This window comes from Pagrus major, chromosome 2, assembly GCF_040436345.1.
Source record: "Pagrus major chromosome 2, Pma_NU_1.0".
NCBI lineage: Eukaryota > Metazoa > Chordata > Actinopteri > Spariformes > Sparidae > Pagrus > Pagrus major.
Window position 1 is genome coordinate 16,330,006 of NC_133216.1, and position 25,768 is coordinate 16,355,773.

Sequence of the window (25,768 nt, forward strand, 5' to 3'; positions counted from 1 at the left end):
CACAAAGAGATCTTATCAGGCAAGACGATTCAATTAAATTTATTCTGAGTTATCTGTACAGTGTGCTGATATTATGTCTGACTTCGGCAAATGTTTTTTTTTTTTTTTGATCCAGCATCTCGTTAAACTCGTTAAATTTTGAGATGTATGTTTTCTGTGGGAGAGAGGAGCTTCTGTTGGTGCTGACTTTGACCTTTTTTACTTTCAAAATCTTTTACATGCACAATAATATACATAAAACACTCAAGGACGGGGAAAAAATGTAAAAGCATAATATGTCTCCTTTAATATTTGACACAAACATACAGCACTAGATAGCCTCTGACTTGAAACAGGATGAATATCTGTGCAATCATGCAGAAGCATCTTTTGTTTCTAGCCCCTAAAATGTTACATTTCTACCTTTAGTCTATTCAAAGTCAGCGACACACACAACAACTTTCAGTAAAATCCATCAAGATGATATAATCATTGGAGTTATTGGTTTTGTTATGAATAATAAATAATTCCAAACATACTGACAAAAAAGTTATTAATTTTTTGGTGTACATGAGTGAAGAGCTTTGTGGAAGTTTTAGTATTTTCGTGTGTGACTTTGTGCGATTTTGCCTATGTTTGCCATAATGTGATACTATCAGAAATGTATTCATCTTAATATTGTGATAATAATTTCAAACATATTGTCCAGACACAACCCACAAGTGCATCATGGGATAAAGACAAGGTAGTGTTGTGAATAAATTATAAATTATTACCCCCCTCCATGAAAGGATTTGTTCCAAACTGTCATCTTCATGCGCAGACTTTATGTTGATGTTGTCATTATTATGACCACATCCTGTTTGTTATTTCAGTGCACATGGATTTCTGCAGCATTGTGCTAAAACACCTGCCGTCCTGTTGTTTTCCTATTTATATTTGACTGATATTTAATGTGCTGCTCTCATATAAGGTCTGTTTACCTGGCTGCCACTGAGAATCACCATTATATCCAAGACGGTAAAAATCTAACTGGTGTGTGCCTTAGTTATCTGAATGTACTTTCCTAATTTTTATGTTTGTTATTTGTCTTGTGCTGTACTGTAAACCCTCCAACGTGAGCGTAGGAGTTGAAGAAGGAATGAGTTTCAGCTTGGGGTTTCATGATTTGCCTTTGTAATCCCTGCGTGAAGTGAAATAAAGATGTGATGGATTGTTTGAATGCTTTGGAATAAATTTTAAACAACAAAATGTCAACTAAAACTAACGGATGAGCTGCGTTTGCATCATTAAAAGCCAGGTACTCAGATGTATTATTGAAGTGAGGGTGAAGTTACCTCAGCTGTCCACATGATGGTGTCATATCAATTATATATGAATTGCCAAGAGAGGAAACATGAGGACGGTCATTTGGTAATGATAAAATAAAGAACAAATAACACATTTGCAGCATTGTTGACAGAAAATAATGTCACATTATACTTTTAGTTTAGCAAAAGTTAATTAAAAGCTAGTTTTACTTCCCTTTTTAGCATTCATTTTAAAGTTTTAAATATATTTCCCTGCTTTGGAGCACATTAAGTTTAATGTAATATACGGTGCATATATTGTAGTATCGCACAGTATGGTGAGCTGCCAGAAATGTGAATAATGAAATAGGACTGCAATTCACAACACTGTAATACAGTTCATCATATACAGTGTATTACTTCAGTATGCTAAATACACGATCCCAAAAACAAACATAACAGAGAAGGTCGAGAGGAAGAATTGCACACGTCACTTGTACACAAGCACTGGCTATTTAAAGGTAAATAGGATTTTGACATATTCATTGTGGCAGTGCAAAAATGTGGCCTTTTAAACACTCGCCACTAACCATATCCTACATTACATCATTAGTGGAGCTGTGATCTTAAGTGCATTTTCTGCACAGTAAGTTAAAAAAACATATACTCAGTGGACCAGTAATGGAATCGATGAGTATTGATTGGATTGATTGCACTGAATATGGATCTTGGTCTTGTCTCAACTGACTCTGCACTATTTTGTAGATGAATATCTAAACTATCTATCTTATGCATTTGTGTTACGCTCACATGCAGCCACTTTAGTATGTTTTTTCTCTGTTCTTTCACGTCTCTCAAGCTTCCTCTGTGGATGAGTTTCATCAGAATAGGAGTGTCTTCTTGCGGCGGGTGGACAAACGACTGGACTGTAAGCTGTAAATAATGAACATAATGACTGTTCTCCCAGCCCCAGACCGACCACAGACAGGCAGAGAGCCATTAAAAGCATGAAATAATCATAACAACAACACACGTAATCATCAAGATGATCAACCACCTAAAGGAAAATGACTACTTATGGAAAATGCTTTAGAAAGGCTCTAGGAAAAGCAAACCTTTTGGCAGTATCTATACACTATATCAGTGAACATATTGATTAAACAGTTGATATTCTATAAAATACCAGACAGGTTTGGGAACGCCTTATTTTGTATGACCAACAGTCTAAAACAGGGATGCCCAAACCTTTTCCCTTGAAAGACCAAAGCTGAATCTTCTGATGGAACACAGGCCAAAAGCAAATACCTTTTGTGTTGCGTTGTAAGAAGGTACAATAAGGAAGCCTTGAGAGGCAGGTGAGAAAAACAATTCTGGTGATTCAGTTTCCCAAATATCAGATCCCAAATATTTCAAGGATGTTTTTACCTAACAAAAAGTAAAACAACATTAACAGCTACTCATATCATAATTTTATTTATTTATTTATTTTTTCACTAGAAACATCTGGTGGGTCAAATCTAACATTATGGCGGGTCAACTTTGGCCTGAGTGCCCCACTTTGGACAGCTGGCCAAAAAAATAAAGATACTTAATACAAAGACGTAAGAAAGAGAAACAAAAAACAGAAACAAAATCCTCTTGTTTGAGAAACTGGAACTAAAGAATATTTAGTCTTTTTGCTGGAAAATTGACTCATACTGTTGATTGTCTAAATTGCTGGTGATTCATTCTCTATCTATTGACTAATCAATTAATCGACATATAACATAACATAGGCTTGAAGAGAGAGAGAGAGGGAAAGTTATAGCCACTATTCTAAAACTGGCTATAACTAATGCCTTAGGGCTGCATCTGATAAATTTTGGGATTATTGATTAATCTATTACTTTCTTGATTAAGTCTTTGGTCTATAAAATGTCAACAAATAATTTTTAAAAAAGTCCATGAGAAGTTCCCAGGATCTAAACACAGAAGCTCTGAGGGGCAAGTGAGACATTTATTATTTTCTGGTGATCAATTTTTATAAATTCTTAAAAATAAAGTTTCATGTGTGGATTCAGAGCAGAGTGAAAAAATGTGTTTTTTCGCGAGAAACTTGCCCCTCAGGGCTTCCGTAGCTCAGGTCGTGGTCTTCAAATGTTTTATTTTGTCTGACCACCAGTCAAAAATACAAAGATATCCAGTCAAAACTAAAGTAGTAGAGGAACCAGAGATTTTTAGCTACTTTAGTCACCATTTTTTCTTGATTCCATGATTATTCAATCATCCAAACTGTTGCTGATTGATTTTTTTGTTCAATCAGCTAATCGTCGCAGGTTTAGCCTGATATAGACTATAGCATTTGTCATACTCTTTATTCTTAAACATAACCCGATACATTTACATTAAGAAAAACTCAAGAGTAAAACAAATATATTCTGCTCCTAGTACTAGTTGTATCATTGTCATTGTTGTTATTATTGTGGTGTTACTTCGCAGCAGCCCCCTCACGTTATGCTGAAACAAAACGACTTTTCCCATCTCCCGGCGGAAGTGGTTAGTGGAAGCGCTAGTGGACTGAACAGCTAGCTGGCTAGGGCGTTGCTAGCGGCAGAAAGTGGGATTTTGGGAACCTCTCCGCGAGTTATACTCCTGTACAAATGACGCCTCGCGTTGGAAAAAAATAGCGTTTGGTGTTCGCTAAAAGTTTTCAGCGCCTCGGTGTGTTTTCGTCGTTGTTTACAGAGGACTGGCGAGACTTTATGTCCCGTTAGCTGGCCACATAAGCTAGCCCGCGTCCATCCACGGGAATTCTGCCGAGAAACGACTGAATTCTGGAAACATGGAGTCAAGGAACGTCGCGCTGTGCTAACCGACTTCACTGGATTTTCTTTGCCCCAAGGAGACTTTTTGAAGGACACAACGCGGAGACATATCGGAAGCCAGACAACATTCATGCCGTGTTGTATATATATTTTCAGTCGTTGGCCGGCTCATTGTTGTGAACGGGGAGTTTGCTTAGTTTGCACTCGAAACAAGAGCATACGAAGCAAAGTTTTCTGCTGAAAGAGCTCATCTGTTTTGTTAGCGGGTAGCTGGCGAGACTCAACAGCCAGCTTGCCGTGAGAAAGGACTTCCTAAAAAACAAAAAAAAAAAAAAAAAAACCCAATGTGCTTTTTTTTAATCGACCATCTGACCATTTTTCTCGTTTTGAATCTATAACGTCTTACGCCGGTATAACATTAGCTGCGGTTGTTTTGCTAGTGTGTAACACGGGTCGTTTAAACTCGCTGTCGAGCGATTCTCATGGTCACGGGAGAGTCGTCCTCCCCACAGCCACAGACAGGCATTTCTGGGAGCAGGGAATACCAAATGGGACTGGAGGAATTTCCAGCATCTTCAACGATCATTTAGGAACCGAGGCCATTCAGCCGAGCAGGGGTGGTGGCAGACGGACTGCATCGCTGGGCCAAGGTGTCTATTACATTGGAATACAGATTGTTTACACATTTCATATCGGCGGAAAACTGGGATGTGAATGCAAAGGATTCACACACGGAGTTCATACATGCACGACAACTTGTGCCAGCTGGCGCAGTTTATTTATTGTTGTTGCCAAAATATTGTTTATTGCCGGGGTGGGATATCGTCTGACTGTACAGCTAATACGACAGAGGGCCCGATTCATTTTTAAGGTCTGCACTGTATATTCCTCCCTGCTGTTGCATTTTGACAAGGAGTATTTGCTAAAAGACAGCACACAGGTAGTATTTTTTTGCCCTCTACAGTGTTTGGACGTGCCTCGAAGAAACCCCTCAGTTAATTTATGCTCAACACCATTCTCAAAATCCTTGCCTACTTCAGACGAATGCCAGAGAAGGACGCCCCAGGAAATCGTGTCATCACACTCTGGAAAATGTTAATCGGATATAATTTGCTGCAAATCTAGAACCGGAAGCCCAATGAGTGACACACAGTCCAGCTTCACTGACAGGTACAGTGTACAACCATCTTTCTATTCCATGACAGCACTCCACTTTCATAAATTGAGTTTTCAGAGCAGTAAAATACAACATCTTGTTAAAGTTCCTTGATTGGGTTAGGATGATCTGGATGTGAAACACAAGCCACAGTCAGATGAAAATATGTTTTACATGGTCCAAGTAAAGCACTTCTTTGTGGTGATGTGCTCGGTAATAACTGTGTTATACAATCTAATTACTAAGGGAGGACATCAGAGATCTTGATGGAAACTCTGCTGATCTCAGCATGGGTAATGGAGTTCAGTGCAGACAGTAAAGTACTAGTTGTCCAAGGAGTGAGAGAAGGCCTGCCACTGTTTGTGTGCCAGGGAACAGTCGTCTGTGATCCCTGTACACCTTTCAACATCACTATTACAGCTAAGCCTTTAAAGCTAACCTTCTCCAACACCTATTAAAACAATCTCTGGATTTAGACAAAACCCTAGCTCCGTCGAGTAATCACCTTATCCGAGGCATCTGTCAACTCAAAGATTGGACACTGAGACCAGAGGGCTAAATAATGTGTCATGGCCTTAAGAGCACACTAAATGGCAGAGACGGATCATCCGTCGAGATATGAGTTGTCATGAATTCCTCTATGTTTTTGTACCTGGAGGATAAAGAGGTTTCTATTCTCAATTTGATTTGCTCTGGCAGTGAGAAGTGAAGCTGCTGCATTACATCACATCCCACCTGAATCCCACATACCTGCGAGGACAGCAGGCCAATAGACTGGAATGTGCTCGGTAGATTCAGAGCAGAGGGAAGCTTTACTGCACAGGTTGGGATCTGAAATATCCTCATGGCTAGGGCACCAGCTAGAGGCTAAAGCCCAACCCCATTTTGCATGACCCCCCTCCCCCACTGCAATGATGGCAACAGTGGCTGGCACCAACTGCTATTATGGTGCTGTTTGTTTTGTGTGTGTGTGTGTGTTGTTTGTTTTTTTTTGAAATAGTATTACCACATCATTGCACATGGCACTATTACTGGCTAAACCGGTGCAGATATCATATTATGTCTGGTTGCTTGGACAAATCGGTACATTTCTATCACCTGTATTGAATTTAAACTGCAATTCATAATCAAATAAATCACAGAGATACCCCTGATGCCATGAAGCACCTAATCTGAGGTTGCCATTGCTGTTAGACAGTGCAGTGTGTCTTATGTAATATCATACAGTCTATTTGGTCAACACAGATTTGCTGCTGCATGAGAAGTCTTGAGTCGGTGATACACAAATCTGCTTTCTATTCATCTTCCCTTTAGTCAAAGCGTGTTGATACCTCCAGAGTAAATTTGTTAATCTGTTTGTTTTGGTCCTAAAGGTCATATTTGTAACTCTACCAGTAGAGCATGATGCAGACCAGCCATTATGATAATGCAAAACAAAAAATGCAAAACAGTGTGTGTGACAGCAGTCTGTAGGCCATGCAAGCAACCTGCTCTGTCCCTCTGTTGCAGAAAAATTAAAGCGGGCCTGTGATCTGAGTTGTTGTTTATACCTCTGCAGTTCTCGAGGTTGTTTTTCCACAGTGGGTGCTGATAATGGCTTTATTGATTAGTGCTGTTGTCTTTCTCCCTCCCTCCTTAAGTCCATCTCTATATCCCTGTCTTTACGTTCCCTCCCTCTATGCATGTGGTGTTGTGCATTTTGTTTTCGCTCTGTTGGCCACGGTGGGAGCATGCATCCAGCATCTATTGGGGTTGGGCCGCCAGCCGATGGGTCAGTTTAGTGTGCTGTTAGCTCTTTGTCATAGAGTTCTGCTGATCTCCACGTTTTTCCCACCCCCCCTGAGGCCCTCCCGGGAAGTGGTGCTGGTGACATCACTAATAGTAAACAATAGCTTTCAGTGGGAGCAAACTGGCTGTCCGCTGTATGTTCCTCTCCAGGTCTGTCAGTGTAGGTCAGGTACATTCAGGGAGGCTGGTTGGAGTATGTCTTCACTGTTACCCTATTGGAGGCAAAGTGTAAGGTTATGTCTGCAACTAACAAGTTTGGCATTAATTGAGTTGATTGATTATTATTGATTCAAATGTAACTATTGAGCATATTTAATGGAAACTGTCATGCCAGAATGGCCACAACAAAACAGAGCCCACTGTGATGTCTTCAGATTGTTGAATTAAACGGAGAAAAGCAACAAATGTCAGATTCTGCATCCAGCATATGCTTGGATGAATAACTCAAAGGGTTAATCGATAAATCAGAAGTCCTCATGATCAATGTTTTCATGAGTACCTCTGACAGCTGCTTGTATGCGTCTCTTGTATTTGGCATCCCTCCCTTATAATGCAGTATGCCCCTTCTCCATCTAGTCAGCACTGATGCTGGGGAAGCTGTGTCAGCTGCTCTGAACTGTGCATTAAAATGAGTATCCAGAAGTCATTTGAAGCTCTGATCAGAACTGCAGCTCAGCATGCAGTGGAGAATGGAGGTATTCATATATTTTAACATATTTCCTGCAACTGAAAGGATGAGATAAAACTTTTGCAGTTGGGAAAAACTTAACATTGGGGTCAAAAAGGTTTGCAGCTATAAGATACCATGTCACATCCAGGTAGGGCGGGTTAGGTAGGGTACACACCTTCATAATTGTATGTATCTTATGGAAAGTAGGCAAAGCCAGTTGCTGACTAACAAAGAACTCCTGGATAATGCCATGATGTTAATTTGGGGTTATAATGCACTTTGTTGAGCTGTCTCCCGATTAATAGATTAAACATCAGTCAATCCACAGAATATTAGCCTATTTAGCAAAAACGCCAAATATGTCATCGTTCCAGCTTCTCCAATATGAAAATTTGGAAAGAGTTTGATATTCCCCGAAGGTAGGGGCAGACAAAGCATTGACTAATTTCTAACCATTCCTTAACCCTGGTTATGGTAGCCTGAAGGCCTTTCTTTTACCGTAAAATCTCAGTCACAGCATTTTTTAGGTTGTCAGCATGCCACCCAATTTAGATCTTTTTAACAGTATGGCCCTGTTGCAGTACGGTGGTTGTGTATACGAAAATGCCAAAGAAACAGTAGTCAAACAACAGCTCTGCCATAAATCTTATCTTTATAAAGAGTATCATGTTAAGAATTGGTTCAGATTGTGTCAGAGAGGTCTGGATTCAATTTCATTGTGACGTTGGAGGTTGTGGTTTTTGGTGGTGCTGTGTTATACGGAAAGGTGTTTCTTTGACTTTGCCCTCCATGGGCAAGTATGAAAGCTCGAAGAAGCCCAGATTGATCCGTTGCAAATGCATAGTTGTTAGTTGTCATAAGGTGACCTTGTTCATTATGGTATTTATAGATTATGAGTGGCTTCATGACTTTCATACGCACAGCGGAAAAGGAGAAGCAGCTTGTTGGCTAACTGGATTACAGTATTGATTTGTTATCATTTTGTACCACGGCCGGGTCTCTAATCTTGTTATGAATCTGTGTTTTTGTCACATTCAAGATTAAAGTTATAAGTTATTGTAGGTTGCATTGTGTGTCGAAGACTTGGAAGAGAATATTATTTTTACATTTAAAGAAAGAGAGAAAAAAATATGGCATTTATAAGTACAGCTACTCTAGATGTTATATCTATCCGCCATCACCACAGCCATCCACAGAAATTCAGGCATTAATCACTGGTTAAAAGGGAAGCTAGTTGATCCATAACACTGGTGCTCTGACTTCTTTCCATAATCAGTCGCTTCCTCCTGCAGCGGCGGAGCTGTGTCCTGTCTTATGTCTCACCTGACACATTTATTCCATCTTCTCACTAATGTGAATTATAGTTTTAAACGCCAGTACTAATTAAGTGCTGCGTCATCCTACTATGTTGTGATCTCACCTTATGCCACTCTGGAGTTATTCTCCTGTTGCAATTACAGTTGTCAGTGATGCATTGAACACGATGCCCTGGAACTAGGTTTTGGTATTGATGACATGGTCACATTTTAGTCAAGGTGGGCAGTTTTATATTCAATCAATATCAAGTTATCCTTTTGGTTGAAACCTATTGACAGTCTGCCCCAGATGACTGGCCAGATTTTTAGATTTCTTTATTTATTGGATGTAAATGAGGACCTTATGAAGACTCTGCTCACACCTGGACGTCACTTTGGCAGGCACACACCAACTCTCACCATACTCTGGTCCCATTTCACTATGTTTCACACTCTCTCTCAATCCCATCCATCTTTTATTCCAGTCTTTACTTCAGTCATTCCCTTTCTACCATCATCTCCACATTTTTATTATGCCTCCAAGGTAGGGAGAATTTACAGCTACAACAAATTTGCCTTCATCAATTTCAAATTGGACAGGTGGAAATGGTTTGACCTGGGTCTCTTTTGTGTGTCTTTTTGGGGGTCTTAATAATTCTTCTTTTCTTATCTGAGTTACATCCAGCCTGGCGAAAAGGAAAGAAATGGACACTGGGATAGAAGAAGAGATAGAGATGGCAGAGAGGAAAAGAAATAGGCGATGCCCCAGGGGTGGTGATGTTGGAGAGTTGGTGAAGTCTGGGCATTAGCTGGGGCTCTGAGTGCTGGGGGAGTTGGGGGGTCTATCACCCATCCCTGTGATGCTGATGCTTGTGGACACCCTCTACAATCCTGCCCTGTTTAGCCAAGAGAGCTTCAGGGCCTAAACATTACTTTCACTTCACAAAAGACAGGATGACTACAATAGAGAAAAAGGGGACAAGGGCAGAGAGCTGTCTTACCCGAGTGTCACGTCCTCACATGTCCATGTAAGGGGTTTGTTGCACTGAACTGGGCTAGTGCCTTCAAGCTAACTGTGGCACTTGTGAAGCCATGATATTCTGCAGACTGCTCAGTGGCCCAAGACATGGGAGGCTGGAGATATATCTGATATTTCTTGCTGTTAAACTCCTTATTTCACTCCACGTTGATTCTCTAAATATACATATTTTATAAGTGCACATGTACAGCATGCTCAGTCTTTGTCTGATATACCAGGCAGTAGATAGTTGACGTTAAAAAGCAGCATCTCCGCTGTAGATGATTGGATGTGATTTATGTGACATGTTGAGACTCCCCTTCCCTGGGTCTCAGAATGGGGATGCTCTAATTGAATGTTGTCTCTGCATGCTCGGAGAGGCTGTATCGTCGAGAGAGAGACGGGCAACCTGCTGCTGCACTGTGATTAATCTTACTGCCTGTTTCTGCTGATTCAGGGGTGACTAGACAGACTAACACACCCCTACACTTTCTCTACAAGAACACACTTCAGATCACTTTCTGTCACCAAACTGCAGTCAAGCTAAGTGGAAGACGCAGCTCTCTGAATGACTTCAATCCGCTTTGATAGCATGAAGGCGAGGAAGAAAAAGTGAATGTACTATAAATCGTTGCACCTTTCACAATCTCAGAATATTCTTGCGAATGTCCAATGTTTTCCTTCAGTGATGAATCACTCAGTATCATCTTGCAGATTTTTTTAATGAGAGTAGTGTAGTAGATGGAACATTTTGTAGCTTTGGAGAGAATGAGGCATCAGTAATGTGCTTTTACCACAGGTTGCATCAGCTTGGATATCATCTTAGGTCTGCATTTGACAGACATTAAAACATTTTGAGATCATTGCAGGATACCAAATCATACCCACAAAGTCTGTCATTCCAGGGGTCCATGTGCAGCTGGCAGAGGTACCCTACCCACATATCCTATAGTGTATGACTAAAGTTAACAGCTAAATTGATCAACAGGTTTATATTTTGATCATAGATTGTTGTTGTGTTCTAAACTTATTTAAACTTATTTTTACACAGATTTTAATGAGTCATAGTCATGTCCTTCCTTTCAAGATTTTAACTCCATAACTGTTCTGCTTTCTGGCAGTTCGGCCTTTTGCCAGTTTATGGCTATTTTACATTGGAATGATGTTCTCAGTTCATGTCGTATTCTCTGAAACTGTTACCACAATGCAGTGAATCAGGGCTCTAGAGTTTTTATTCTTCTTGCACTGTTGAGTATTTAGGTGCACCAGCACATAATTTAGATGCACCCAATAAGACATTTTAATGTAAAAGAAATGCAAAAGAAACAGGAATAAAGTTACAAATGCATGCGTTTTTTCACTTAAATCACTGCACAAGAAATGGTGATAACTTTAAACTGTTAGCCCGAGCAGATATTTACTCAGACTCGGTGACGTATATACTTATACTTACATATCTGAACAAATATTTCAAGTGTTCCCTTTATAATGATACCTTGATTATTCAAATACACCTTGTAGTTGCAGAGGTACACTCTGCTAATTATGGCCATGTCATTTTCGAGGAGAGACCCAAAATGGAGGCTTCTTAACAGGTTAAGGGTATTTTGTATTCTTCAGTTAGACAGATATCATGATGTTGATCGTTGGATGAGTTTCTTGCAGTGTATCGATTATTGCAGAATCGTTGTATCGTGATACTATTGTTATCATGCATCGTAGCGTTTGTTGCTCTGTTATTCCCACTTCTATTAAAGTGAACTTAATTTGAACTTATCAGACAGTTCTACTTGTTTTAATGCTTGCCTTTATTGACTTAGCCATTATATCTACATAGCTGATGATTATTTATCAAAATCTCATTGTGTCATATTGTCACAATATTGATATAGAGATTTTTTTTTTCAAAAATATTTTGATATTTGATTATCACCCAGTCTTAGCATTTATGAATAGCTTTTGAGAAGGTTTCAAAATATTGAGATGTATACTGTGTATCGCAATATACCCTAAAGACCTCGCAATATTATTTTAAAGCCATGCCGCCCAGTTCTCAACAGGACAACCCTTTTGAAGATCAACCTGAACTAAAAAGGATTAGTAAAGTTCCCAGGTTTAGTTGCAGGGCTCATGACCGGCAGCAGTGTGGACAGTGTAGCATGTTGAACCACCTCTTTTCCTTTCCCAGTACTGGAGGACAGCAGACAGCATAGCGTGAAGAAATGTCTATCCCCCGGACCTCATGTCAGGAATCCTGATGAGGTTTATTGGGGCAGAAAGGGCACTGTTTTCCCCCTGAGGCTGTAGCTTGAGCTCCAGAGCTATTGCTCTTGTCTCTCAACACGCCACACCTCTCTCTCTCTCTCTCTCTCTCTCTCTCTGTCTCTCTCTCTGTCTCTGTCTGTCTGTCTCTCTCTCTGTCATACACTCACTTAATGCTACCTTTCTTTAAAATCAATATCACAACATAAACAATGGTACATGGATACACTGCTAAGGTCACACGTTGAGAGTGACACAAGTGTTTTGATATTAGAGTGTAATACAGAAGGGTGTTTAAAGGAGTATCACTGTGTGGGTGTAGACTACTTCTTTCTCAGTTGCAGGGAGTGGAAAGCGATGACGTCATGCTGGCTGTGTGTTTGTGTGTGCACCCACATTGTGTGACTCAGGTATATAGATTAGATAACAAGCACAATGTCTGTGTGTGTGCTCTCTCCCATTGGCAGGCTGCGGGCATGAATCAGGCTGCTCAAGAGACTGTATCATTACACCATTGAGATAGACTCAGAGCGGTTTTAAGGAGGTGGCATGAATGGCTGGCTGGCTGAAAAGAAAATATTACTAGTTCCATAGGGTGCTCAGCAGACCAGTGGCATGAATCAGCACAAAACCCAGCTGAAGGATGCCGTCACTACAGAATTACACTCCAGCTCTATCTCCATTTTCCGGTGTAATCTAACATCTGATGATGTTTTGCAGCGTGCAAGGTTATCTTGGAATTGAACACACCTCAGCTCAGTCAGATTTGTGCAGCCTGCAGGCAACTCCCAAAACAGTCCTCTCCCAGTTTCAGACGGGCCCCACCTCTCCCAGTCCCAACAACACCTGTGCTATGAGCTGTGTCGCTCTGCTTCTAGTAGGAAACTCCAGATTACTGCAACAACTCCATACATTACAAGTCTGACACTACTTTAGTATAGTATAACTTGGTTACGTCGGTTGTGTCCAGACAACTTTTATCCTCGTGATTAGTTTGAGGTTCTTGTTTTTGTCTTGGCTCTTTTATATATTGAATAGTAGTTGCACATAATTCAACTCAGGTTTGAACTTTAGTCATTGGTCTATATTTGCTTTTACTGATTGGAAGAGGAACTGAGAATAACTTCAAGTGCTTCCCCTGAATCTTCCATGAGTTGGTCTAGTTCCTTATTGTTCGCTGTTTTCCTTCCTCTTCAGTTTGGGGAGATCCTTTCACAGAAATGGCTGTGTGTCAGAGAGAGTCCCGCTCCCTCAGGGCTGTTTGTCCCTCCCTCCTTCGCTACTTTTTCTCGCTCTCTCTCTCTCTCCATGGTCTGGTCTGGTCCCGGGCCTCTCTCCCTGCCACTGTTGCTGCAGTTGGCCCCGCTCTGCCACAGTTTTCCATCAAAACACCAAACCTCAATGGAGCATTCAAGCCCAGGCCCGCTCCAGTACTGCCCCTCCCTCCTATCCCACCCTTTTCTGACTCTGCCTTCTTTCGCCCTTTTCTCACTCGCTGCAAGTTTAATGGCCCCGTCCAGGAAGAGGTCCCAGCTCAGACTTTTATAGCTGGATCTGAAGAATTGAATGAGCTGAGGAAAATTGATTCCTAAACGCTGTCTGTAGGTTTTCAGAACATAGTTTCCACTAGATCAACATATCATCTCTTGTCTAAAAAAGTGTAAACTTAAATTCACACAAGTAGACCAGCAGCAAGTGTTTGTAATACTCGATGTCCAAGTTTGTTTGTTTTCTTATGCATTACCAAGAAAACATTTTTAAAGTGCTGCCTGCAGCAGAGCAAAGCTTCTACAGGCTGCGTATTGATCTAGCTTGACTTAGTTATTTAAGCCTATGAATACTGTTTTACGGTTCACGTTCATGATTTAATCACATGCTTTTCAGGGGTTACATCCTGATAATCACTTTTTATTAAGCCCAAGCTGACCTGTTAAAACTGCTAGTTTGCAGATTAACAGTCCAAATCTTTAGAGTATACTGTCAAAGAAGACTGAGTAGCACTCTCTCCCATTTGAGAATGTAGGATTTTTTTTTCTTCAGCGATTAATAGATAAACAAAATTGCTTTTGAAAATTAATTTTCTGTCTGTCGCCTACCAATGAATTGACCCACCGTTTTCTCAATTATTTAGTTAAGTTGTTTATTGTTCTGTATACGGTAATAGAGTGTTAGTATGTAAGTATTAGCATCAGGGCATAGAACAATAAACTAGTGTTGTCTACTGGACAGGGAATTCACTGCCAATGTGGAGACATTGTGATAGTTCACTAGAGATACACTGTGAAGTTATGTGAGCCATGACTGAGTGTCAGTGATAACTCAAGGAAACATTGCCCTGGTTGACCAGTCAGCTTTGCAGTGACTGGATTCTGTTTCCATCCAGATACACGGCCACTGTAGCAAACTTCTCCTCTACTGTCACAAGTATACTGTTTTGTTTCCCATGGAAACTACAACGGAGTACGTACAGTACAGTTGACTGCTGTGGTGGAACGTATGACTTAACAACCTCAGCTATTAGCCTGAGCTAAGGTAAAATCCTCCCAATGAACAGTTATGAAAGTTATTCAGCCACCCTCATAGCTATGACACCAAACCTATTTTGGACAGCAATGCGTGCGGTCATAAACATGCATTGCTCAAGTAATTGAAGATTAAATGTATCGGAATGACAACTGATACATCAGGGTGAAGCCAACAGTGCTTTTGCTTGCTGCTATTATATGTTTACTGGGCTATAACAAAAAAGTTAATATCAAAATATCATGATTTTAAGATAAATTCTGATTAATCTAAAGAAATGTGTGTCTAACTTCCAGTCTCTGTGGTTGCCAGGAAATTCAAAAGGGCAGGACAGTGCATAGCAGTGTAAACAGAGAAATGCAACATGATAATTTTACTGTAAGGCATGAGTTAACATGTCGACTTTGACAAGACGAGTAAACTGTAAATGTGTATCTATGAACCCTTTCTGTATCTGAAGAGAAAGTGAAACCAAATGTGAATTCATGAGGCTTGTAAGGCTTTCCGTTTATTTGTGTTGCCACTACATAAATCAGGCGTGATGACTTGAGTTGTCATTAGCTGCTTGTTACATACAGGCGAAGAGTTGCTGCAGAGTGCTGTAGTAGACACTGAGTTTGTGGTGATACTGCCTTGAAATACAGTATGGTATTTGTGAATTTCTCATTTTCAACCAAAGAACACTTTTACTTCCTCACTGAAAGTACCTGCCTTTTTCTGATTTCCCTTTGCCATTTCAAAAAAGCTGTCATCATCTCTGTCTCAGAGAACTCTCACAGTAGCTCTGAGGAGGAGGTAAAAAGCACAGAGTTTGTCCTTGGAGACTTATTGTTAAATAACTACTGTAAGTAGGCTAATATTGTGTGCGTGTTAGTTATGAGGACCCTATTCTCTACTGTGTACAGTAGAGCCCAACCAACACTCGAGTTTGTGGGCTGATACGGATAGTAGGGAGTAAAAACATTTTCTGTCAGTATATTGGCCAATATACACTTATTCTTTGCAGTGATCCCTCAGATGTTGTTATCAAACACTTACGACAAAGATAAATGCAACCGATGTATTGGTCAGGCTTTTGTCTATAGGCACAAACAGGGATACATGATAAATGAGTTTAACTAAATTCATTTTGCATTGCTGCAAAGATGGATTATATAAGGTGGCAGCACTTGTCAACTTCCTGGATACTCGTGTTTGTCCATTACTTTTGTTTTGCTTGATTGGTTCCCACCATCTTTGTCAATCCTTTTTGTCTATGCAGTTTTTAACACAATGTTGCCCTACACAAACAATTGTATACTCTGAAGTACAGTTTCTTTTGTCCTGATGACGTTTCTTCATCTTTTTCAGACATGTTTGACTCTCACTATCAGTAAAGCTTTGTTGTGTAGCTGTGATGCCTGTTTTTTTTATTTTTCCCCCACACTCAGTTTAGCTGGTTTAGTGTGGAAATCAGTGTGACAGCAGCACTCTCATCTACCAAGGCGGAAAGTTGTTCTTAGTTAGAAGCTATATTTTTTATTTTTTATATTTATTTTAGCCCACCTTTGTCTTTATATTATTAGTGGAGAAGTGGTTGTCAACAAGGGCATCCAGACCTTTTAAAAGCGGTTAAGAGTGATCCAGATCTGGTTGCCAGGGGAAACAAGGGAACTTTTACTGTCAAGCCCTGGAGTGGTGTGTTTGTGTGTTTTCAACAACTTCTACCAGAGGCCTGGCAGTTTCAGGCTTCTCTGCAGCAGGATATTTTTGGTTTGTCATTTAGAAACGCTACCTAGTATGTGAAGAAATGTTACAGTAAATGTATTATTATGGTTTTGATATCCTTGAAATACACCCAACAGAAAGTCCTATCACGTCACAATGCAAAATTTTTCTGTTGCTCTTTTTGGCTAAACTGACATAAATGTTCAGGCTTTTCACTTAAGTACATCCTTCAGTATCATTAATGTTGTTTCTTAACATGCTTTTTCTTTCCTAATATGTGCTCTTGTTTCCGTTCACTGCTGCTATCTTTCTTCATAACCTCTCTTTAGGCCTGACATGTGTCTTAGGCAGGTCATTTCATGGTCCCATGGTTATTTGGGATATATACCGCATGATATAATTGGAATCAAAATGCCTTCTCAGTTCTCTTTGAACTGTTCTGCTCTCTTTTAACAGTGACAAAACACTACTACATTATTTTTGAGAGCATGATTCATAAGTAGGGTTCAGCATAGACATTATAGACAGCCTGATGCATCATCCACGTCTTAGAACTCAATTTGCCTGTCATGTTTTCAGTTGTTCCTGTACGATCAACCAAGAACAACATCGGCCTACTCAGTTTTGCCATCCCCGGGCTTGTGCGTACACATGTCCCAGTTCAGTGTGTGTGTTTATGTGCTGACTTTTCCATCTCTCCAAGTCAGAGGTTTCTTAGGGAGTGGGCTCCTTAAAGCTAGTCTTTTTTTTCTGCTGTAGGCTCTGGAACTTATTACAGTCTGAGGCACTTTCATAAACGGGCCATTCAGCTGCCCCTGCATGGCTCTGAATGGGACACACTGTCGCCAGGAGAAAGAGAGTTAATGTGGGCTAGTTAGCCGTGAGACCTCCCTATTACGGAAGATCGGTGTTCTAAAATGTGGAGTTAATTCTTACTAGTGTTTTGTAGTATAACACTAACTGTGTTTCGATTTTAAAGAAGAGCAGTTCAGAGTTACATCCCATTCCTTATTGCCTTTGTCTATTTTACATTTTCAAGCATTTTGTAGACTTATTCAGAAAGTTTTATGGCGTCAAACCTTACTTGAAATGAACCGTTGTCCCGACTAGCAAATAAGATGTGGGCTTTACAATAAAGTATGAAAAGGTATTTGTTTTGTAGGGTTTCCTGGCTGAGACATCAACCTTTTCCATGCTTTCTACTTCATCACAATAAAAAAATAATAAAACTGAATCTAAATTTAGGCTTTATGGTATCTATGCAGCTATATAACTTTTAGCCCAGTTGAAGTGGTTTTTCATACTACATGAAGAAGAATGGCAAAACATGGCTCACTCTGTCTGTAGCTGAGGGGCCACAGAGATAGTTGGCACTAACTTTATGAGTGCTCAGTAGATTTTCCTTTCAGTGGAAAGTGCATTACTGATAAAATATATGATTAATATTGCATTGGAATAGATTTCCATAAGGTCCCTCAGTTAGTTACGGTTAACCTAGAACATAGAGGGGCTTATTACAGATTTTAACGTGTGGCATAAGTCCGATTTATTGTTCATGGATTACTGGAGTCAAAATTGTTTCTTAAGTAAGAATTGCCCGGTCCAGCAGGGTCAGGTTTTGTGACATGCTCACTCCTACTGATGCTTATTTGCACTCTCTTTTCAGTCCACTGCACTTCTACGTTAGGTCTTAAATGTAGAATTTAAGTTAAGAACTTTCTGTGTATAAAAAATTCACTCTGAGCTAACTTGGACTCCATAAGGCTCTAGCCTTAAAGATGAGATCAAACACGTACTGCGAGAATTAAATCTACAGTGCAGTATCTGCCGTCTGCCAAACAGCAAGTCAATACACAAATCTTTAACACTTCCTGGAAAACATCACCTTTTTCTAACCCTTTCTTTCTGCTGACGGTAGCCCAAAGTTATTTCATCACTACATCTCTCTGCGGCAGTAATCAGTCTTGGGGCATGCTGCCTCGAAGGAAACAGGCCATGGATGTGATTCGGATATGATTATTACAGTCAAGTCCTGATGTCTGTCAGGAACTAAATCACGGCGCACAACTACACACACACACACTCACACAAATGTGCACACAGCTGAGATCTGAGAGGCGGAGGACATTTGACCTGGAAAAGGCTTTAATCTGCAGCTGAAGAACTCTGATGCTTGATCAGGATTATAATGTTTACCAGTATATGGGCCTCAGGAGAAGCTGTCAGCTTGGCATCTTGTTTTTCATAAACAGCTCTGCTTTTCTTGACTTTATTATAGTAATAGTTTGTCAGGTCACTTCTGTCAGATATTGATAGTTGTTCTGTTTTATTTTGCAGGTTTCCCAAGAAAGCAAACAGGTAAGAATCTCTATTTTCTTATATTCTGCTTATGTGTAGGTAATCCTGTGGCCACACACACATACACTCCAGTGCTCCAGATGAGGCAGGTTTTACTCAGACTGGTGTGCTGCAACACAGAAGTCTTCAGAGTTTGGACCAAACATACCCTCTCCACTCCCCCATCTCACTCATGTACACACACACATACACACACAGTGTTAGGGACAAAGGGGTCCCTCTTCTGAGGGCGGCCCATCACTGCCTTTCACTGTGAACAGAACAGTGGCCTTTCACAGTTGGGGCCGGTATATGCAGAGGCAGCCATACATAGCCTCCCGAGGTTCAAGCCGGAGTCTGGCCTCGTAGCACCTCCTCTGAGGAGCGTCCTTTCTCTGGCCTTGCTCCCTGGGTGCTCAGCAGAGCGGCTCCACATCCTCTCTGGCTGTCACATTATACAGTAGACACACTCAGCATGATTCATACACTAGGAGGTCCTCTAGCCACATTATTCTCAATGCTGAAGTGAACAATTGTTGGGTCTGTGTGTTGGTGTAATTCCTCCTGAACCTTCACTTGCCTGCAGCTTGTGCATATGCAGGCAGGCAGAACAGAGTGATGCAGTGATACTGCCTTTGAAAAAAAAATCCTTCTCATAAAGACGACAGGTTTATGTAGGGCTGCAGTTAACGATGATTTCCATAATCGATGAAACTGCTAGTTATTTTTATGGTTAATCATTAAGTCTATAAAATGTAAAAAAACAAAAAACAAAACACGAAGCTGAAGATTCTCATCCCATTTGGGATTGCTTCTTTTATTCGACCAACTGTCCAAAACTACCCCAAACGTTAGTTTTATATGACAGCATATCCTGGACACAGGATTGTTTGTGGTGGGTTTACCTGTTTCTCATGGGTGCTTCTCTTCCTCTAGAACCAGCAGCATTCTCAGTAAAGACCACCCCCCGGACAAGAAACCCAAAAGTGACAAAACCTCACTTCCCTCCAATGAGTTTGACCCTACAGGTAACTTCCCATTTTTCCTCTTCAGCCTTTTACTCCTGTTCTGTTCTTCTTATTCACTCTTTTTCTTTTATTCTCTGTCACATACTCTTTCCTCTTTTCCATCCTGTCCCTGTATCTCTGTATGCATCACTTTATCTGACGGCCTCATACATTTTCTGTCTCTCTCACCCATTCTCTTTGTCTTTCTCTCCCTTTTTCTCTCTCTAACACACACACAAACAGTCTCATAAAACAATTGTGCTGATGATGGTTTGCTCAATGCACAAGGCATGCTGGGATGGTGAAAGGTGGTGTGTGTATCTTGCTCATGTTTTGTTCTCTCTTTGGCAACTTTACATTCATATTACTTGTGTGGTCTGACCTAAGACAATTGTGGAGCCTAACAACTTGTTTTGAACAGGAGTTGGAATTGTCTTTCTTTTTGAGTTATTCAACTAAAAGACAGCATAATGTGTCTTTATCGGCTAAGTCCCCATTACACTGCATTATAACAACTGGCAGAAGCTTATGTTGTGTTACGTGCTACAGATTTTAAGCCGATAAGCCCAGAAAGGTTTGATTATAGCACCTTAAAATCTGCAGCTGCATGTTTAACGTCCACACGGTTCCTGTAGTTTTGCATAAATCAGCGCACTGTGGGTTTTGTATGCTCAAAGTGGTTGGGTGGTCTCGATGCATACTTGAAGGGCACAAAAGCCACTAAGCCTGTTATGCACTCCAGTTTCCAGTTTATTGCAGTGTGAGATTGTTAGGGTTCAAAAACAGACTGGTTTGATATGGTGACACTCCCTGCGGTGTTTGTCAGCAATCAGGGCAGTGTGATTTGAGATATGACTGAAGCCTCTGTATTCAAAACAAAATAGAAAATCCTCTGCACCGCATGGTGGCTTATCTCTGTATGATGCAACAGAACATAGACACGGTATGTTCTCTCACTGGTTACACAAGACATGCATACTGTTGCGTGTTTGTGTAGCACCAGGCTAAAATCTTTCTCCATGTATTTCTCTGATGGTTTGGTCCATGTTTTGAATGAGGCAGTGATTGAAGTAGTCACAGAGAAGCAATGACGTCCTTAGATTATTATTTCTAGAAATGATTCAGATTTGAATTTATGTCCTGAACTTTTGCATGCCTGCATGTTGTTAGTCTGCTTGTTTTTCGTTTATTTTTTTGTTTTTAGTTTTCTGCAAGTTGCATGAACTCTTTAACAATCTTTTCTCAGATTTCTTCCTACTTGCACCTTTTCTGTCATGATTTCAAAGTGGTTTGGGTTTATTAGGGATGGGCAGGAGGAGTCAGATACTCACTGGCTCATGAGAGTCACATGTTTTCATAATAATAATATGTGCAGTTATTAGGTTATTAATGATCTCTGAAGGCTAAAATTATATTGGACATTAAAAAGGGTGATTATTTGTATTTGTTGGAACACAACTAGTTCCTCCTGTGTTGCTGGCAATGTCAACTCCTTTGCCACAACTTGTATAACCACCTTCTGGTGTTGATGGACAGGCTTGAAAATGCATTAAATTTAAACTGCAATTTAACCAGCTGTCTTTTCATTGTGCTATAATGATTGCAATTTCAGTTTACTATTATGAAGGTTCTGTTCTAGTTAGGAAAGCCCATTGAGGTTTTATCACAATATTTCTGGATTGGAAACCCACATATTGTGTTTATTTTATGATAGTTCTGGTACAGATTTAAACCTCAACTGCACTTAAATCACTTAAGCTTGTGATTTTAATGCAGAACACAAAGTTTGGAAAAGTGGGGCCTCTGTCATTGAAGGCACCATGGCTTGGTAGAGTGACCCCTATAGGTGTGGAGTACAAAGCTAGTTTAACTTTAGTCACAGCGCTCCTGCCTATCCAAACCATTATGTTTTATTAAACTACCTATTTGTTCATTTAATTTTTCTTCTCCCATGATTGTTTCTCCCTCATGATTTTCTCTTTCCTGTTTTGTGTTTCCTTTCCTTGTGTCGGTTCTTGTTTTGTTTGTTTGTGTGTGTGCGTACGTTTGTATGTATGTGTGTTTGCGTCTGTGCTGTCTGCGCTGTGGTCTGCGTGGTGGGGGCTGTGGGCAGAAGCTCTGGTGGTGCAGAAGAGTGGCAGCAGCAGTGTGCTAGCAGAGGGGAAGCCTGAGTCCTGTGGTAAGATGCTCCTGCTGGAATGGCTGGTGTGACAGCTGCATCTATACATGCTGCAGATCCTGGTGTGAAATTGCCACTAAATGTTTGTTTAAAGCAGAGTGATGAGAGTAGAGTTTTGTTTATTTTCAATCATGAAACTATTTGACTGCATGGTCAGAAGTCTGAGTTTTAAGCCCCTCTGAGAGTCAGCGCCAAGAGATCAACTCAACTGGTGTGTATCAACATAGGATTTACCTGACATGTGCTCCATGTTTACACTCCACTCCAACATGATTGGATGTGCTTTGACTTAAAGCTGCAACTAACGATTATTTCATTAGGGATTGATCTTCTAATTAGTTGGCCTATAGATCGTTTGAAAACAATTAATGAGCCCCATATGTGAAGACCAAGGTTTTCTTCACTTGAAAATACCAAAACTGATAATTATTTAATTCACTCTTATTTAAGACAATGAAAAGCAGAACATGGCTGTTACTCTGGAATGACTGAGAAGTCACTTAATCTCTACTTTGAGATGTCAGTGGTGGATGGGATTGTTGTTAAAATAATAATATCTTTTAGCTCAGCTGCAGAGTTTAAATCTGAGCAATACATAGTGCTCAATGTAGCCATCATAATTTAGATAATCATCTAGATAGGATGACAGAGGCTGAAGCCAGCGCTTCCCCTGATTATCCCATCCCATCAGCCCTTCTGTTTCCAATCAGCAAATCAACTTTTTGGTCTGTGTACTTGTTGATCAGTACAACTGGCTCAGGGATTACTTGACCAGGTTGTGAGATGTTTGGCTTTTAATACTTTAAAAATAAACCATACAAACTATTCAAACCACATATTTTCCATTGTCCATCTTTATGCTCAGTAAGAGTTTCTGCCAAAATACAGCTAAACACACCACTTCCATCTCAATCCATGGATGTTTTAGTAACTTTTTCCAGTAGTGAAAAATGATCAGTATTGGAATCTATTGCAGAAGACCTTAGCAGCTGTGCTCAGTACTACTTAAAAAATAGATTTTGGATTAACAGGATGCAGTTGCACAGTTTACTTGAAACCATAATCCCAAACTTGAGTCAGATTCTAATATAAATGTGAATTTACACTTCATCTAAATGTGATTTAAAAATTAAGCTTAGACAGAAAATAATGTTTCAAGGACTTACTTTCGCTCAGAGTAAAGCCAAGTGCCCACTGAACAAAGAATTAAGTGACATTAAGATTTCACATGTTAACAGGATCATTATGGAGCCTTTTCAATGGGAGAATGTCATCATAACCCTGTTCAGCTGCTCTCATTACATTGTCTGGGACATTTTTTCAGAATTTCTGTTATTGGCTGAGAGAATTTGTCAAGTAATTTGAGAATTCCAATAAAATGACCTCTAGTGGGTGCCTGAACTCACATGCAGTGAATTATCAAAAGGCTGCCGTCAGAAATGTTTCTGCTGGTGTCTAGTTTCTGACTAGGACAGAGTTTATCAAGATAATCTACTATCATATTCAACAAAGCATAGTTGTTATTCCTGTTTAAATCAGTTATCTCCTCTTTTTGTCTCGTCTTGCGCCAGTGTAGAACTAGAGACATTTACTGACGTGAATCTTTTATCACTGAACAGCATCAGAAGCTCTGAGACTTTTGGATTTAAGAAAAGTAGACAGACCTTTTGGTGTCTTGGCTTCCTTGTTTTTGTGATTGTGGGGCTAAAGGTACACTGTCAGTATTAAAGGTCAGTTTGTTGTCTTGAGTACATTCCCTCGTGTTTCAACAAAGGGTGCTGATTGCGGATCAGCTAAACCTCTGAATAATACATTAGCGTAGATGGATTAACCTGATCAGTGATCATGTCAGCACTCCCTCTCCTGATGGTCTATAAATACCAACCAAAGATCTCTGATACACTGTGAAGCCTAGAACAAGATCAACATCTAGAGGCAAATTCACACTGGCTCTTTAACCCATATGGCCTCATCTGTTTCCTTGACACCCCTGCCCTCTCCCAATTTCCCTTCCCCCTGCTCCCTCAGCTCCACCTAACCCTCTCTCTCTCTACACCCCTCCCCCCTGCCTGGGGCTTTTGCCTCCCATAACCTCTCTCCATGTATTAGCTCCTGTTCCTTCCACTCTCCAACCCCCACCCCACCACTGCCCTTATCGATTGACTCACCTCTCTGGTGGATGCTGCACTGACCGAGAAATCTGGGACACAACAAGAAATCAGTTCAAGAGTCATCTCATTCATTCTGGTTTACTTACTGTATAAAATAAGCATTATAGAGATGTTTCAGGATCTCCTGCAATTGCTGGAAAATCAACTTTTTTTCGAAGGTTAAGTTCACCCAGAAATGAAAATTCTGTCATTATCTCCTCACCGTTATGCCAATGCAAAGTTGATTGAAGTTTTGTAGTCCCCAAGACATTTCTGGAGCTTCACAGCAAAACAGCGCTGCAGCATTCTCCTAAACAACTGAAGTAGATTGTGACTTGTTTTAAAACGAAAAAAAAAGCTGAAAGACCAAAACATACAATGGCTCCGTACATCGTCCGGTGTAACCCGAGTATCCAGAAGCCCTGAGCTCCCAAATCGATTCGAAAAGATAATATTTACACCCTTGACGCAGGCGCTAATGCTTTTAGCTCAGCAGCTACAGAGAAGATTTCGGCTTTAAAAAGCGTTGAAATATTGTCTTTCCAAATTGATTTGGGATCTTCGGACTTCTGCAGACTTGGGTTCCACCAGATGTATTTAGATATTATGTTTTGTTTTTCCAGTTGTTTTTTTTTTGCGTTTTTAAAGTCCCAATCTTCTTCAGCTGTTTAGGAGAATGCTGCAACAGTGTTGTGCTGTGAAGCTCCAAAAATGTTTTGTGGAATATGAAACTTCACCTGACTTTCTATCAGCATGACAGTGGTGATTATTACCAAATTTAAATTTTTGGCTGAACATATTTTCTTTTTGAGCATTTTTGCATTCTTTGCATTGTTTTTCTTTTGTACTGTCCTGTCAGTTCAGTCATTGTCGACCAGACATTAGGTAAGCTCTTATCTCCTCTCTCCACACTAATGAAACGCTGCATAAAACAACCTGACAAGTAACATTCCTCCTTCTGGCCTGTGCAACTATAATCAAAAATATCTGGGGTGCCAGATCTGTTACAGACATCACCTCACATCAGAAGTATTTACATTTTTAAGAGGATCCTTTGTACTTTTTTGTTGTCTAGTCACCAAAGGAGTTGTTTGCCAATGTTAAAATGTCTTAATTTAAATATATATGTATATATATATATATATATATATATATATATATTATGCACAAATACATAAACTCCTCCTAAAAAATTTAAGGCTGTTTAAATGTTTAACGGTCAACCTTAGAACAAGCTCTCTTTACTGTACACATTCAAATTATAAGATCTTATCATGTTATTATGACAACAGAGTCCTAGACTCCTGGGGTGGGATTATGTGTTGATTTGTTAAACGATAGTTCACATTTTTTAAGTTGGGCCCATAATTACATGCCCATACCTACTGTACATGTAATTGTTACACTCATTGATACTGGCTACAAAGAGATTTCTCCTTAAAAGTCAGTCAGTTTTATTATATACATACACATGACATGTTAATATTATTTTAAGGGACTTTAAAAAGTGCTAACCTGTCCTTTAAATGAAAGGTCTATTCCTCTACCCATTGGTGAAACTAGGGCTGGGCGATACAGCCTTAATATAATATTGCAATATTTGT

At 40.1% G+C, this 25,768-nt stretch overlaps 1 protein-coding gene across 5 annotated transcripts in view; it reads left to right on the forward strand.

The window, feature by feature from the left end:
* The first annotated feature begins 3,873 nt into the window (after positions 1 to 3,873).
* arhgef12a (Rho guanine nucleotide exchange factor (GEF) 12a) overlaps positions 3,874 to 25,768 on the forward strand; it is a 39,513-nt gene continuing 17,618 nt past the window's right edge. The window contains exons 1-5 of one of the 5 annotated variants that reach the window (XM_073483365.1): positions 3,874 to 5,012; positions 5,113 to 5,242; positions 18,829 to 18,849; positions 19,765 to 19,856; positions 21,949 to 22,014. In XM_073483365.1, the coding sequence (XP_073339466.1) occupies positions 5,211 to 5,242; positions 18,829 to 18,849; positions 19,765 to 19,856; positions 21,949 to 22,014 (211 nt within the window). In that variant the 5' untranslated portion in view covers positions 3,874 to 5,012; positions 5,113 to 5,210. Of the gene's footprint in view, positions 5,243 to 18,828; positions 18,850 to 19,764; positions 19,857 to 21,948; positions 22,015 to 25,768 lie in introns of all 5 variants that reach the window. The other 4 variants (XM_073483356.1, XM_073483373.1, XM_073483380.1 and 1 more) reach the window with 4 other exon arrangements.